At 36.4% G+C, this 16,581-nt stretch overlaps 1 protein-coding gene across 8 annotated transcripts in view; it reads right to left on the bottom strand.

Annotated features, from left to right (window-relative positions):
• Window positions 1-1,304: 1,304 nt before the first annotated feature.
• The window catches only part of LOC121506408 (neural cell adhesion molecule 2-like), a 475,738-nt gene continuing 460,461 nt past the window's right edge, over window positions 1,305-16,581 (bottom strand). For 3 of the 8 annotated variants that reach the window (XM_041782202.1, XM_041782200.1, XM_041782201.1), the window contains one exon: window positions 1,305-3,929. In XM_041782202.1, the coding sequence (XP_041638136.1) occupies window positions 3,873-3,929 (57 nt within the window). In that variant the 3' untranslated portion in view covers window positions 1,305-3,872. The remainder of the gene's footprint in view (window positions 3,930-16,581) is intronic. The other 5 variants (XR_005991644.1, XR_005991640.1, XR_005991641.1 and 2 more) reach the window with 5 other exon arrangements.

Raw genomic sequence — 16,581 nt, 5'->3', positions numbered from 1 at the left:
TTCTTGGGGGTTTTTTTTAGAAAAAAACTGAATTCTTAGGGAAAAGTTGGAAATTGGATGGAAAAGGTTAGAATTCCAAGAAAGAAGTCTGAGTTCCGAGAAAAAAAAAAAATCAGAATTCTGAGGAAAGCCAGAATTCCTAGAAAAAAAGTCAGAACTCCAATATAATGTCAGAACCCCTTAAAAAGGTCAGAATTCCTACAAAAATGTCAGAATTCCAAGAGTTGAAAACAGAATTCCAAGGGGAAAAGGGAAAAAGACAGAACAAAACAAAATCAGTCAGAATTAAAATACTGAAAAAAGGGCAGAATTCATAGTAAAGAACAAGAATTCCAAGAAAAAGTCAAAATTCAGAAAACACATAATTGCTACAAAAAAGTCAGAATTCCAAAAATTTAAAAACAGAATTCCAAGTGAAAAAAGTAAACATTTCTGAGGAAAAACTTCAAAATTCTAACAAAAAACAAATCAGAATTCCTAGTAAAAAAAAAAAACTGTCATCATTTTGACAAAAAGTCAGAGCTCCTTAAAAATATTTGCAATTTTGAGGAAAATTCCGAACTCTGACTAACAAATTTTTGCTGGAGATAAAAGGTTTTTTTTTTGTTTTTTGGTCGTATAACTTAATGTCAGAAATTTTACCCCTTTTGCAGATTTATTTTATTTTCCCAATGGCCCTGTTCCTCTTCTGTTGCCAAGTGTAGCGTGCGTTTTCAGTGAAATCATGTATGATCGAGCCCCAGCTATTGCTACCATGCTTGAATAGTGCAACAGTGATGGACCCACCACCACTTCCATTATTTTCCACTAATTCATCTTTTTTATGAAAAAGTTGGGACTTTGATGAAACAAAACCTAATTATCGCCCAAAAGAAAGGACAAAACAAGCATATTCAAAAAGAGCATTGTTAAAATTTTACTCCAGTTACTGGAATAACGTCTAAACTTCTGTTGTTTTCAAGAGATCAACACATTATCAGGGGAAACTAGCTGTATAATACAAACCTGACAAGATTAATAAGTCAACACCTCAAGAAAACAAGCTCAATTTTCTTGTTATTGCAGTAAAATGGAGTAAAATAAAACTATGCATGTAGACTGAAAATCTTGATGCAAGTTTGGTATTTTTAGTCTGATTCCAGCCCTGAACATTTAGAATAGTAATAACCTGTAGGAATCATTTATACCATGTTATAACCTTTAGTTTAACAGCTTGATAATACTTGATTTCTCTTCTAGACACCCACACAGAAGCTGAAGAGTCACAGACAAAGTGGAAAGAGAAAACAACGAATAACAGCGTGTCACTCTCTTCTACCAGGACATGTTTATTTACAGCGGCAAATGACAGGAGTCACAAGTGTTTCCACAGGTACGTACAGAGAGACATCAATAGTTCCCACCTCCTGCACAAAGCACACTCAGCGGGGACAGTCCAGGGGACACGGGGAGCATGGGGACAAGAGGACACATACTGTACACTGAGCTCAAACACACCTGTTTTACCCCCTACAGAAAAAAGGACTGGTGGTGGAGGAGAAGAGGACGACAGGAGAGGAGAAGAAGGAGAGGAGGCGGGGGGGTGTCGGGTATTTTTCGACTCATATTCAAATACAAAAAGAACATGTACAAATCGTATAGCCTCCAGGCACTCCAGGCTCCCGTATTTACAGTCATCGTAACAGGCAGCGGAACCACTCCATGGCAGGACCATCCGTTTGGAGATATGCAGGTACAAGGGCTCGCTGTGAGGAAACAAAGCCAGCGCTATGAGGTCTGAGATAAAAACCAGTGGAGTCTGAGAGGCAGGGAGAAGTGGCGGCAGACACATGCAGAGTGGAGTGCTGCAGCCTGGGGGAATTAATCACCGTTGAGAACTACATAATCAGGTTTTACCTATCGGAGCGTGCTGCGCAACTCGGTGAGAGCTCTTGCCAACACTCACAGCGATTGGACATTCATACTTGGCACGTGGTCATAAACCTAAATGATTTGCAGAGCTGCAATGCATCATGGAGCTGAAAAGTGATTAATCGGATATAAATAGATCAAATAAATTAAAGAAATCAAAATTAAAGATATTAATTGAGCAGGGAGACTCATTCACTCTCACATGGATGACTTACAGTACGTGCAGATACATTCAACAAACATACATGCAACCTGATTCATGTAGACACTGCTCTCACCCACTCATGCATGTACGCACCCACACGTCCACACCCACTCACGTCGATGCATTCTGCACTTTGAATTACCTGACATCTAGTAGTTACATACTTCTGTCCAGTGTCGTCGACTACACTCCACAATCCTAACACTACGTTTCCCAGAATTCACAGCGTCACATTAATATTCAACTGTCTGACACATTCAGTGAAAAAAAAAAAAAAAAAAGCAGTGATCCAAAATTCATTTCTGCTGCTGCTGTAGCGGCGGCGGCGGCATCGGGCCACAAGAGGGAAAGAAAAGAACAAAAAAAGGCACACTAATGCCGTAATTACCGTCTGCATTAAAACGCCGTGAAATAGCCTTGGGGCATGGATTTTCTAAAGGGAAACAAATGACTAGAAAAAGCAAGAGTACACCGTCACTGAACTTTGGACCAAAACACAACCAAAAAAAGAAGAAAAAAACAGAAAAAAACAGCTTTTCATCTGAGGAGTGTTCACAAGAAAAAGCCAAGCCTGTTGAATCTTGAAAAAGACACATCTTTTAGGGTATATTTACATAAAAGCTTTGTAAAATATTCTTTTTTTTCACCTATGTACATCACATGACAACATCAGAGAGGTTTAAATCAAGAACAGAAGCTTCAAAGAAACATTTGAGACGGATGGATAAAAAAAACACTACAAAAATGCTGATTGTGTTCTCTACTCGGTTGTTCCCACACCGTGAGTTGGCAACGACTGCGCCAAAATCACTCAGGACATCTTTTAAGGGAAGCCTTTACCCTCTCTTTTTGAAGACTTACAGAAATTTGCTTAATTTTGAATGGTATGCACCTTAATTGATGGGAAAACGAACATTGTTAAAGAATAGAAGAGTCAGCGTAAAGAGTTAGCCAACAATAAAAGCAGTGCAAACGTGAGGCTTTAAAAGTGACAGACAGCAAAAAAGTGACTGTTAATCAAGATTTTTTTAGGTTTTTGTTCCTGCAGCGCTAAATTTTATCCACAATAGCCCTTCAGAAAGCCATTTTAGTCCAAAGCTCAATTCTTCGTCGTAATGATGTATGTTTCTTTGCACATTTACCTTTTTCTCCAGCTTGAATTAACTCATGCCTCATGTTACCTCGCATCACTACTAGAGGCCTAAATGTTGCACACTCAGGTAAGGACGACGTTTCATATCGACAGGGATGTTCAGCCCATGCGTTCCTTCTGACAAAAAGAGCATTAGCATTAGCATGTTAGCTTTGCCTGCATTCGTGTGAGAAGTCATAGCAGGGTCTGGGTATGGAAATCTGTGGGCTGTAAAACAAAGGAACTCATCATAAAATCAACATTTATGACCAGACAACGAAAAAGAGACAAATAAAATACAATCATTGATCAACAAGAGCTTTCCACTGATGCCATGTTTTTCAAGAACATGATACATATATCACTCAGGGCGTCTAAAAGTTTGACCCTTTCTCTCTTTCTATTTTCTCTGTATTATTTGTATTTACACATGCCTTTCACTGGGGCATTGTTATAAACAGATATGGTATTTTACTCCACTATTTTTCCAGTGCTGTAGTTTCTCTGGGTTTTGGTCTCATGATCCGTGAATGTTCTTTTGGTGGCGAGGGGGGACCGGACCCTTTTTACGCTTTGCTGTCGTCGGGCTTTATGTGGATGCTGTTGTCGCTGTGAACTTTGATTTCAATCGTATCCGGCTTGAGAGACTCTTTTCCATTTTCTTCCTTCAGCGGTAGTTTCCTGCGGGGCAGAAAAATACACAGAAATGGATGAGAGAGTGGCGGCGGAGACACTTCAGGAACTTAGAGCACACATACAGTTAACAGGCACAGACTGGAGAGTGAGCACCTACAGGATGTTTTTGTATGGAGCAGGCACATACATTAATGGTGGCTAAAGAAGAACTGAATTACCACTATTACAGTGTGGGCTTAATGGTTTCCTACACAAAATGTGTACTTTCTGCTTTAAAGCCCTTCAGTAATCATCTTTTAGACCTTTCGCTGCACAAATGAGTTTCCCCCATCGGGACTTATAAAGCTGAATTTAATTGAAGTGAAAAGGCAGCAGGGATATTAAATATAAAAGCCTCTAAAAGACCGCTGCAGGCCTTAAGAAAGGTATTATTCAAATTGGTGCTTCACTTTGGCCTGAATGGTTGGGGACTTGAGTTGAGATGAAAGCAAGTCTGCTACGATTTTAAAGAAAAACAAAGAACGAGTATTTGGAGACAAAAAGGACTTTATTTTCATTTTTAAGTCAAATCTTTGATACTTTAAACAGAATGAAGCCTAATATACTACTAATGCAAGACTGGGATGGTATATGAGGGTTATGTTAAAGAAAAAAGATTTCAAGATAAAAGACATTTTATATGATGAAAAATGTAAAATTGTTAGAATGAAGTCCAATTTTCATAAAAGTCATGACTGCACATGATTTAACTCAAAAACTGACAAAGATAGAAGTGTAAAATGAGTAGACTGAAGCATCTTTTTAAAGATTCAAGCTGTAAATTTATGGTAATTAAGTCCTAAATCATATACTTAAGTCAAATTTTTGAAGGTTTACATTTTTTTATGCATAACTTTTATTACGTTATGAAGACATAAATGACTGTGAATAAAGCCTTAGATTTATGTTATTTAAGTGACATTTTTGTAAGAGTAAAATCCTAAATTTATGTCAGTAAAGGTATACACTTATATGACTTTAATCTTGATTTAAGAGGGTATAAATAGTATATTTACAGGAATAAAGTTTTCAATTATGTGATTTGAATCTAAATTTCAAAATTTATGTCATTTTAATCCAATTTTCATGAGGCTATAAAGTCGTATATTTTTGCAATTAAGTTGGAAATTTATTTGATTCAAATCTTATTTTTATGAGTTCATAATGTTGTTCATTTACAGGAATAAAGTTCTTAATTTATGTGATTTGAATCCATTTTTAATGGGGCTGTAAAGATGCACATTTACTGCATTAAGTTAGTACATTTATGTAATATACATCTTGTGTTTTATGAGGTTATAATGTACATTTGCCGTAATAAAGTTGTAAATTTATGCAATTTTAATCGTATTTTCCTTAGGCTATAAAGTTGTTCATTACAGGAAGAAAGATATAAGTTGTCAATTTAGTATGAGATGAAAGTTCTTCATTTATGGGACTAAAATTGTAAATTATATAATTTAAATCCATTTAAATGAGATTAAAGTTGTTTATTAATGGGAATAAAGATGTAAATTTATGTAATTAAAGTCGATTCTTTTAAATAGATTAAAGTCTGAAATTCATTGGAATAAAATTTAAAATAATGTGATTCAAATCTTTTAATAAGGTTATAAAGTTGTACATTTATTTGAATTGAATCTTATTCTATGAAGCAATAAAGTTGTTAATTTACAGGAAAAAGGTGTGAATTTATGTGATGTTACTATTTTTTATGAGATTAAAGTTGTAAATTTAAGACTCTGAAGTCGTTCTACAAGCGTTAAACTGTCAGTCATCCATTTTATTATCTTTTCTACTATTTATAGCCTTGGTGCTAATAATGTTTACTTCATATACAAACATGTTCTACTAGAATCCTAACCCTCTTAAAGACTGTGTAATTGCTGCTTTTCTAATATATTACTCAGAAATTAACACTCAATTCCAGTCTTGCTAATTTAGAATTTTTGTAAGATGAATAACAGCCTTAATCTCATACATTTTAGGGATTTCAACCTTGTTTTATGACAACAATCTTGTAAATTTCAGGACTGACTTTAACCTACTAGAGTCAATAGAATCTGCCAGTTTGGTTACTTTGTGACTCATTCTTCAAGGAACATTTCGGTATTTTGGAGTTGGGTTGTAAAAGGCACTTAGCAGTAGTAATGCCACGAGCTTACAGTGATTTCAGTGTCTGTTGCCTCTTTAAGGAGAGTGCACTGAGGCTACCTGCAAGGATGCTAGTCTATACAGCACCACTAATGGGTACAGTTGCTCTGCTAGTCTAAATGTATTCTACATTTTAAAGTTTTATTTCCCCCCAGAATCCCCAGTCTATGGCATGGCCTCAGCATATTGTCGTCTCCAAATCAGCTGTTTTGTCTTTGTAGCTTTGTTTGGTGGCATGGCAACACTTTCTCTTGCAACTTTATGTCAATTTACAATTCTATTCTCACAGTGAAGCAACTTTAATCCTGAAATTTGATTTTTTTTTCTTTAATGTGAACCTATTCCTCTGTAACACACAATGATGTGTTAAGAATAAACCAAATCAAAAGAAAGAAGCCTTCCTCTCACCCTAACAGATCAAATAGCAAATAAAAGCTGGATTTTTTTTTTTTTACATGTGGCTGCTTTACAGCCCTGCATCCCCACGGTCTACTAAAGCCTGAGGTTCACAGTCATAACAATCGACAATTTGTTCAATTTACTGCACTCTGTTTAAATTTTAACAAGGCACTCCAATTATTTTTCATGGAAATGCCTATTTTATGAGCTGCTTAGCCTTCTGAACCCACTGTCCAGTGCCCTATGCTGCTTCATGAAGTTACAGATATGATGATGTCGTCCTGGTAAGATCATTTTGAGTGTGGAGCCGACAAATTCAATACAAAAGTCTGTTTAAAAGAGGGGTGTGGAGGATGAAAGACAAAGGCATTAGATAACAGTATTTCTGATTTGAATGTAAAATTCAGATGCATTATGGGAGATGTAGTATGTTTCAGATTAACAAACACTAGTGATTAAAATCTGACTAATCTTCTTAACTGCTGCGTAAATTTGACTTCATCATGCGTGATAGCTTTGGTGTAGTACGCAGATACTTTGAGGTGGGGTGGCCTAAAGGGGTCCATGATGCAGATGACCCTCTGCAAGCTTTACATGGCCTTGCTGCAAGACAACATATTTCAAGCAAGTTTTTCAACAATTCCATCCTTAACAGGGATCTCTAATTAAAATATTACACCGAATGTCCAAAGGCAAAGGTGGGCAATTGTCTGGGACTTATGCTCTTAGAGGCCTCAAGATGTAGTAAGGGCTGGGTATCCTATTACATTTTAAAAATAAATAAGAAAAATTTCAAACTGGGTATTGAGCATTTTTTTCATTTTTGAATGCCAAAAATTGCATGCAATCTCTAAATTGATCAAGCATAATAACAACATTAAGAGGCTCTTGCTCCCTGCCACAGCCACACTTTCCTCCAAGTGTTGCCAACATTTCTCCAAATATTGCCAGCATATCTGCCTCCCTCCTTGCTAGGTCCAACCATTTCTCCAAATATTGCCAACATATTTGCCTCCTTCCTTGCTATGTCCGACCATTTCTCCAAATATTGCCAACATATTTGCATTCCTCCTTGCTAGGTCCAACCATTTCTCCAAATATTGCCAACATATTTGCATTCCTCCTTGCTAGGTTCGACCATTTCTCCAAATATTGCCACCATATTTGCCTCCTTCCTTGCTATGTCTGACCATTTCTCCAAATGTTGCCAACATATTTGCCTCATTTTTGAAACACAATGAAAACCTAAACAACCAAAAAAGAAAGGTTATTTTTCCAATGCTTTTGGACAATTTAGACTGTTCTTTTGTGTTGGAATTTTTGAGAATTACAAAACAAAACATTGCCAAATATTCTGTGTCAAGGAGTTGTATTTGTGCTGCTGTACCATTCAGGTATCAGAATCTTTTTATGCTTTTATTTATTGTGAAGGAGCCTCACATTGGCCTCTGCCTTGGGGCCTCTAAATGAACTAACCCAGCCCTGCTAATGTCACATTTTAGACATCTTCCTGTTAGCTTTTATCTTCTCGTAGCTTGCTGGTCGTTCTTGCTCTCATTTTCCCCTCCTTGTGTCGACCTGAATAACATCAAAAATGACACGTCTCCATTTCTGCTTTTGATTCGATCCATTTAGAGTGAAAAAATTAAATATACATGCACGTGTGAGAGAGCAGGAGGCATTCCAGTGGCTGACAGCCTGTTCATCTCATCTTACATCAGATTGGTTTTGAGGAATTCATCAGAGGGAGATCACTGCTTATCTTTATGATAATACGGCCACGAGACGAAAATCAGAGCAGCCAGTGTTTCCAGTGATAAGATGTATGTGAGCATTTATCTCAATCTGACAGACAATACTTCTTATCATGATGCAGCCAGTGAGTAATCGGCGGAAAAGAACAACACAGTGACATAATTAAGCTCAAATAGCTGCAATTTATAACATGAATTAGAGTTTTGTGTGAGGTATGTGCTTTGTTTTAATGGCCCCCATTTACATTCTAATGTTTCTTATGTAATCACGCTGTATTTGGACATTTAAAATGGCACATGAATAGGTGCAAGCTACTTAAAAAGCCATATTAATCCATCTTCTATGCTTTCACAGGTTGTTTTGATGCTTAATCTGCATAAACTGTAATCCAAAATCTACAGGAAAACAACAGTAGTGTCTGTTTGTGTGCTGAAACTTCAAAACACCAAAATCAGACAAAAAGCCACTAAAATACAAACCATCAGGGGCACATTCATTGTAAAAAATATGAACCTAGTGCTGAGTTTCAGCCAGGGACATCTCCAGACAATGGTCCTTCAGTAGAAGCTGTCCTCCGACTTTAACAACAAAAAGATCAGATAACAATTAACACAGAGAGTGTAAAATGTGAGGAAAATATCGAGTTTCACCCCATTTTTGCACATCAAAGCTATAAAATCTTTTCTTCTACACTGCATCTGTTTGGATCTGCAGAGATTTAATAAAAGGAATCAATAATAAAACTGGCTTTTATCTAGATTCATCTCATCGTGGTTCAAATTTTTCTTCATCTAGTGAATATTTTTATGATATTATAAGAGGAGAAAGGGACTGGGTCACAGGCACAGAAAGCAGAAACAAACTTTCCCCTCTCCTTGAAGCTTTAAGACAATCTCAATCGAGGTTAGAACGTGCATATTTTAGCATGATTAGGCTGGAGGCTACAATAACCTTGCACATAAACATAAACCATGCATGTGCTGGTGTGTTTTGACTTGTAGCTCTGCTCTGTTCAGTGTTTCTGCCATAAAACAGAAAGCTGTCTTCATTTTCAAGGATTCATGTGCGTCAAATAATAAGAAACTTCAAATTTATGAGAGTGAAACTAAATAAATTAGGCGAAATATTTTTGGATGATTCAAACATTGTTCCATGAGTTAAATTCAGGGTAAAGCATCTGTCATTTTAGTGCTAAAAGTGAAAGTTGGCAAACTTCATACTGAGCTTACAGTGGCTGATAACACCTAGGTTGGTATTTAAGTGAATTTAGGCCATATTTGAAGCTGATATAAGCTTATGTTTAAAGCCAATATAGGCAATTATTAAAGTAAATATAGGCTGATATTTACAGCTTATATAAGCTGATATATACAGTCAATATAGGCAAGTATTAGGAGAAATATAGGCCAACATTTAAAGCTGATATGAGCTGATATTTACAGCTTATATAAGCTGTTATATACAGTCAATATAGGCAAGTATTAGGAGAAATATAGGCCAATATTTAAAGCTAACATAAGCTGATATTTACAGCCATTATCGGCGAGTATTAAAGTAAAAATAGGCCAATATTTAAGGCTAACACAAGCTAATATCTACAGCCAATATAGGCCAATGTTAAAGTAAATATAGGCCAACATTTAAAGCTGATATAAGCTGATATTTACAGCTTATATAAGCTGATATATACAGTCCATATATCTACAGCCAATATACGTCAGTATTAAAGTAAATATAGGCCATAGCTTTAAATTTTGGTCTATATTCATTTTAATACTGGCCTATATTGGCTGTAAATATCAGTTTATATCAGCTTTAAATAGTGGCCTACATTTACTTAAATACCTCCTATATTGGCTGTAGATATCAGCTTATGTTGGCCTTAAATTTTGGCCTAAATTACTTTAATACTGGCCTAAAATGGCTGTAAATATCAGCTTATGTTAGCTTTAAATAGTGGCCACCTCTTCCTATTCTCCTCTATCCTTCTTGTGTCAACATGAACTAGGAGCAAGGAAAGAGGGAGATGACAAGGCACTAGGAGTGTCTGAAAGCAACGTTTTCTTGAGTTTCTTTCACTTTTATCACTCAAAAGAGCTTACTTTACAAAGTGTAGATAATTGTGCATTAATAATATCCATATCTGTGAAGAAACAGATAAATTATAGTCAAATTAATATAATGATACATTTTTATTGTAAACATGACCACAACCTAACAGTGTAACTCTAGATTTAGACTCATTATTTATGGGGATACATTCATTTTAAAAGGGTTATGCTCTTTTAAAGTACTGACTTTTTCTTATTACATAATGAGTTAACTTCAGTGTTAAAAATCTGTTGATATCTGTATAAAGCTTGAGCCTTACTGGCCGTACTTCATGTTTAGCAGCTCAAAGGGAGTTTTAGAGTGAACCAGATCATGAATGTAAAGCAGCAGCTCTGTGTGACTCTGTATCCAATAAGCCCAAATATTGTGTTTGGCCAGAGGGGGGTTCCTCTTTGGCTGATTGGTGGATGTTAAAGTTCCCACACAGTGGAGGCAATTTCATGTCCCATTAGCTTCATGCAAACCCAGATTGGACTTATCTTCAGATGGGGAGTTTTTCTCAACATATGGCTTGGTCTGCAGCTCCTGTTCTCTCTCTCGAATGTTGAATCACAAAAACTGAACCAACACGTTTTTTATTTAAAAAGCTGATGTATTAATAATCAACCAAGAAAAACCACTCATTCTTGTGTCTCCATTGAGTACTATTTGACCCGTTTCAGACTTTCATTAAAGTGACTTCACATCATTAGACCACCCTTTGAAATGTTCACATTCATATGACTGTAGTTCTACTTTAATGGCGCTGTGGTGAATGAGATTAAACCCCTTAGGCTGCTTTAATGGGGGCCTGTATAAATATGATAAAAGATGGACACTGAAAAACAGGAAACCAGCATCCTGACTCGTGTACAACTAATGAATCAGTGGTGATAGTTATTTAAAACTGAAGAAAATACAGCACTCTAACTTCCCTGGCAATTTAACTCCTCACATCACTACCACTGACTTCTTAGAACAGCTCTTATGACAAGAAAGAGGGCGCCATAAAAAGATAATTGGACAACAGAGAAGCTGACAGTGGAAAAAGAGCAATGAAGAGATGAAACTGACACCAACTGAGTGACTACATTAATCCTGAACTTCCCTGTTTCAAACTATTCTAAATTCTTTAATCACTTCTAGCATTGTATAATTTTATAGTTGTCTTGTTAAATATATAACTTATCACAGAGACACTGTGTTGTGACATTTTGTATCTTTACATACCTCAAATCATAACATACTATCTCATATTGTGATATATGGCAGTGTAAGGTTGTACAAATACAAAATGCCCCGCGCAGGACCATATAGTATTGAATCATATATCTTCATATCACTGTGTTGTGTTATGTTGGGCCATACTATATAGAGTTGTGTCTCATCAGGTTGAATCATACAGAATCTGACATTTTGCATCCTATCTTGTCTGAATGATATCATACCAACCTGTTCCATGCTATCTTATAACATCCAACATCAAACCGTATCGTAACACAGCATCGGCTGTATCTTATCGTATCTTCTCGTGTCTTGTCATATAGTACTGTTTTATACCAAACAGTTCTATATTGTCTGGTAACACATCATCATAAAAGGGAAGAAAGAAAAGGGGGGGTGGATGGGAAGCTGTGGAAGGCCAGAGGTGGATCTCCAATTGATGATCAGTGATATGTTTGAAATGATCAAATAATTTCCCTCCTTTCATTCATCACTTTATGCCATTCACAGTGCATTATTGTGTTTACAAGCTGCCTTCTGGTCCATCTAAGTTCGCCCATATAAATAATAAACTACAAAGATGAGGAGCATAACAACCTGGAGCAGGAAACGTCTTTGGTAAGGGAAGTTTGGTTGCAGGAATACTTTCTGCAAAACAGCGATCCATACTGTACACTCCTGGCTCAAACTACAGTATCATCCTAACGTTTTTCCTCAAATTACAAACTGAACACTCCTCATGGGATGCAGTATACACCAGAGTTAATCTTAAGAGGTTGTGTTGTGAAACTAGTGAGGAAGAAGCAGCCAGAAACTGCAAAATCAGAAAGGATTTTACACAATTTTTTTCCTCCTTCGCTATACCATGCAGTAAATCTCCACATGCAGACTGCCTCTGTAGCAGAACTATTTTTGTCTTTCTGATGTTGCTCTGGCTTTTTCATCCTTGTTGCTGACAGCACAGTTGGATGTGAAGACTGAGACCCTTGCAGACCCCCTGCAATGCATGCTGGGACTATCCAATTTAACAATTTAATAACTGGTTGGTTTTAATGCAAGGAAAAGTCATTGCTAATTCAGGCTAGAGTCGGTGCTAATCAGGATGTGGTTCCTTGAATATTGTGGGAGATCTTGTAACCGCCCCTCGGTTTTCTGCAGCGCCCTTCCTTTCCCCTGTATTTCCACTTCAGATGGAAGCGTGCATCCATTCCCTTTGAGGTTACATTTAAGACAAAGTCTGGGACACAAAGCAAACACAACCTGCTGCTGCATCTTGACAGGCCTCTTTGATAATACTGCGGGAGGCGGCAGCGTGCGAGCACCTCATGGAGGGCCGGGGGAGATATGGTGCAGATGTGTGTTTATAATCTGTAAGCTTCTAAGTGACACCAAAGCACAGCAGGGGCCACTTGTTCTCTTCCTCTCTGCTGACGTTAATTAAACACAAGGCCGGAAAAGGCTGAGTGCAATCTCTGCTTTGCACATAGAAATTAGGCGACCCTGAGTGTGAACTGCAGATCACCCTGGGGTGTTTGTTTACATGCTTATCCTAATCTTAACATACACTTTTATCCTTCCATAGGGTGATTTTTATCTCAGCTGACCTCTAGGATTGTACAGTACGCCGATGAGAGGAAATCACACTCAAGGACACAGAGGGGAACCTGAAACGAGCCGGACCGTGTGGAAAGAAATATGAAAGCTCTCCTTGTAACATTTTTATTTCCATATTCAAAAAGTCAGGTGCTCTCTCTAAAAGCCCTTTCGCTTCTTAACAAACCAGCTTTCTGTTTGTTCTGAAGTTCAAATGCAGCCTACAAAATCACGTTAAATGTCACACATCTCAGCCTCACATTTAAGTGCTCTCACAACAAAAAATGCCTCCTTTAACAAAGTTTATGTAACATCTCCATTCTCCTTTAGTACTGTATTTTTTACGGCCTGACAAAGACAAAAAGAGCAGGAAAACGCTCTCGCTTGCATATTAAAAAATGCTATGTAGCACAAAACGTTAAAGCAGTAATTATAGCACAGCATCTAATCATGGATGACTGACCTAAGTAGTTACAATCCATCAGTTTTAATTAATTCACAGTGGCTTTAACTTCATTTTCAGCCAAACGTCCCAAAACACACCGCACTACTTTTCATCAGTAAACCACATTAAAGAGATCAAGCTATAATGACATTAGTGACACTTTTCTGCATATTTTATAAAGAAAAAACTAATTAATTATCTGTAACTGTGTCTGAGATTAAGTTACTAGCTCTGCTTTTTCATGCCAGATACTTTAAGACATTTATTATACATGTCCTTTAACAAAGATCACTATTTTCAAGTTCTTAATATAATCCCAAATTCACTTTTTCAAGTGGAAAAAGGTTAAAAAAAAAGTAAATAAATGAATAATGCAAACCACTCTAACCTGACAGTGGTGCATGTATGTAGAATAGAATAGCTGCAAGTGCTGGTATTAAAAAGTGCAACTGAAACAAAAGTCTAAACGCTTGCAGTTCCTTGAGTGTCCACTAGAGGCTGACTCAGATAGCAAGCAGTCCCCATTAGTTCCCATATTAAGGGCCAATCTTTACAGCAGAATTAAACTTATATCATTCTTGAAGTTGTGTTCAGAAAACAAACTTTTCCTGAAAAGCTCAAGATTTATGTATGGAAGCCAATTTCTGCTACTTAGAAAAGAGAAAGTGAAGGTGAGGCAATTCTAAACATAAATAAATGAAATAAAAAATAATAATAATAATAAATCATAGAACAAACAAAAAAAATAAAAATCATAATAATGAGATAAAAGGTTGAAATTATGAGATGATAAGTAGAAATTATGAGATAAACAGTTGAAATCATGAGGTGAAATTTGGGATTATGATATAAAAAGTCAATATTATGGAATCAAAAAAGTCATAATTATGAGATAAAAAGTTGAAACTATGAGGTAAAAAGTCAAAATAACAAGAAAAATTGAAATTATGAGATAAAAAGCCGACATTAGGAGATAAAAAGTAACCATTATGAGATAACATGTTGAAATAAAGAGTTCTAAAATCCATTTTATTCAATAAAAAAGTTTAAACATTGAGATAAAAAGTCCTAATTAGGATATTAAAACATGAAATTATGAGATAAAAAGTCAACATCGTGAGATAAAAGTCAAAATTATGATGAAAAGAAGATATTATGGGATAAAACCTGAATTATGAGATAAAAAGTCCAAATTATGAGATATCAAGCAAAAATTATAAGATCCAAGAAATTATTATGAGATATAAAGCCAAAATGAGATAAAAGGTAAAGATTATGAGATAAACAGTAGAAAGAATGAAATAAAAGTGAAAATTACAAGATAAAAAGTCAAAATTATGAGATAAAATGCAAAATTATGAGTTATAAAGTCAATTTTATTAGATAAAAAGTTTAAATAATGAGATAAAAAGTCACTATTCACTTCTATTACGATAAAAAGTACAAATTATGAGATGAAAACTCTGTATTATGAAATAAAATGTCAGATTATGAAAGAAAAAGACAAAGTTATGAAAAAGTAATCTCATAATCATGACTTTAATCTCATAATTATGACTAAGGATTTTTTTTTTTTTTTTTTATTTCCAAACTTTAAATATTCCTTATGAAAAGTTGTATAAATGAGCTTCCATACTTCATAGGCTGTTACTGTGTGGATCAAAATTTTTTACTGTATTGTGGCTTCCATTATTTGTCCTAACCCCGGGTCCTGGTTTTGCCTTACAGTGTGAAGTCATCCCTACTCCTGAAAAAGAAAACTCTTGAGACACACATAGGACTAAATAAATACCCTGAAAAGACGTAACTGCTCTATTTTAAAATGTCTCAGTTAAAAGTTGGACTTTTTGAAAGTCCATGAGTCAGGATTGGAGATTACAACACTAAAGGGTGCAGAATGTGTTCAGAGAGTAAAAAGATTAATCTTATAGACTGCACCTGTTGTTTGTGGACCAATAAAAGTCATGCATGGCTCTCTGTTTAAGCTCCTAACTGTCAAAATCAACTCAAAAGTTTGATTTTCAGTGTTTGACATCGTAGCTGAAATGTTTTTTATCTTTCTATCGCTGCAGGATACAGACGCCTTAACTATAATCTCACATTCTGTTTCATACTACCTGCTGTGAGTCATCAGAGCGTAGAGACACTCCAAAGTCTTGTGTACTCGTCATCAAATCCTGTCACCGAGCCTCTCTCCTCTAACTCTTGAGCAAACAGAAAAGTGTTCACTGACGTCAGCTTCAGGCCTCGGCTGCATCGCCTCAACACTAACTGTGACTGTTGGGTAAAAACAGAACCACGCTGTGACAAGTTCTGGTCCGACTATGTTTGTTTCAGGTGTATTTGCAGCTCTAAGAAGGTGACAGCGTGTTTAAGATGAACTTTTTGTCACCCCAAAGTTAAATATGAGCACAGGAAGATGCTATCAAAAGCTAATTAAGTGCAGTATTAAGGTGAGGATCAGACTTTGGGAGGGTGCTGTGCATCGTGTTCTTGCTGCAAGGCTACTGAGGGGGACCAATCTTGTCTCTTATCGCTGACTGGTAGACTGGGGCCTGATTTGCAAAACCTGTGAATATCAAAGAAACAAAGAGTGATGACGTTAAAGTCAAGCAAAATTAGGCTGCTGAGTATTTGTACCACCTCAAACTGAGCTTATTTTCCAATGAAACACCTGTGAATGCAAATTTAGGGTTTGGTTGAAACAAACCTGGTGTGAAAGCCGCAGTCAAACACTGGCGTTGGACATTTTTTGGACCAAACCAGCTACCATAGCCAGACGAAGAAGCATTAAAAACCACAGACAGCCCAAACAGATCTTCAGAAACAACCACAAGTGTCTTTCGCTTTCATCAGGCTGCTGTCTGGATGAAAAACATAACCAAGGTCACGAACATCCAGAGTTCCCCAGACACAGACTTTACCTGTGCATCCCTGCCGGGTATAAACAGTCAATTTGTCTGTCTCACTGAAGAAATAACATGATCCAAGATGAAC

Source organism: Cheilinus undulatus, linkage group 24 (genome assembly GCF_018320785.1).
Source record: "Cheilinus undulatus linkage group 24, ASM1832078v1, whole genome shotgun sequence".
NCBI lineage: Eukaryota > Metazoa > Chordata > Actinopteri > Labriformes > Labridae > Cheilinus > Cheilinus undulatus.
The sequence above is the reverse complement of the archived record's forward strand: the minus strand, read 5'-3'. Positions and strand labels throughout refer to the sequence as shown.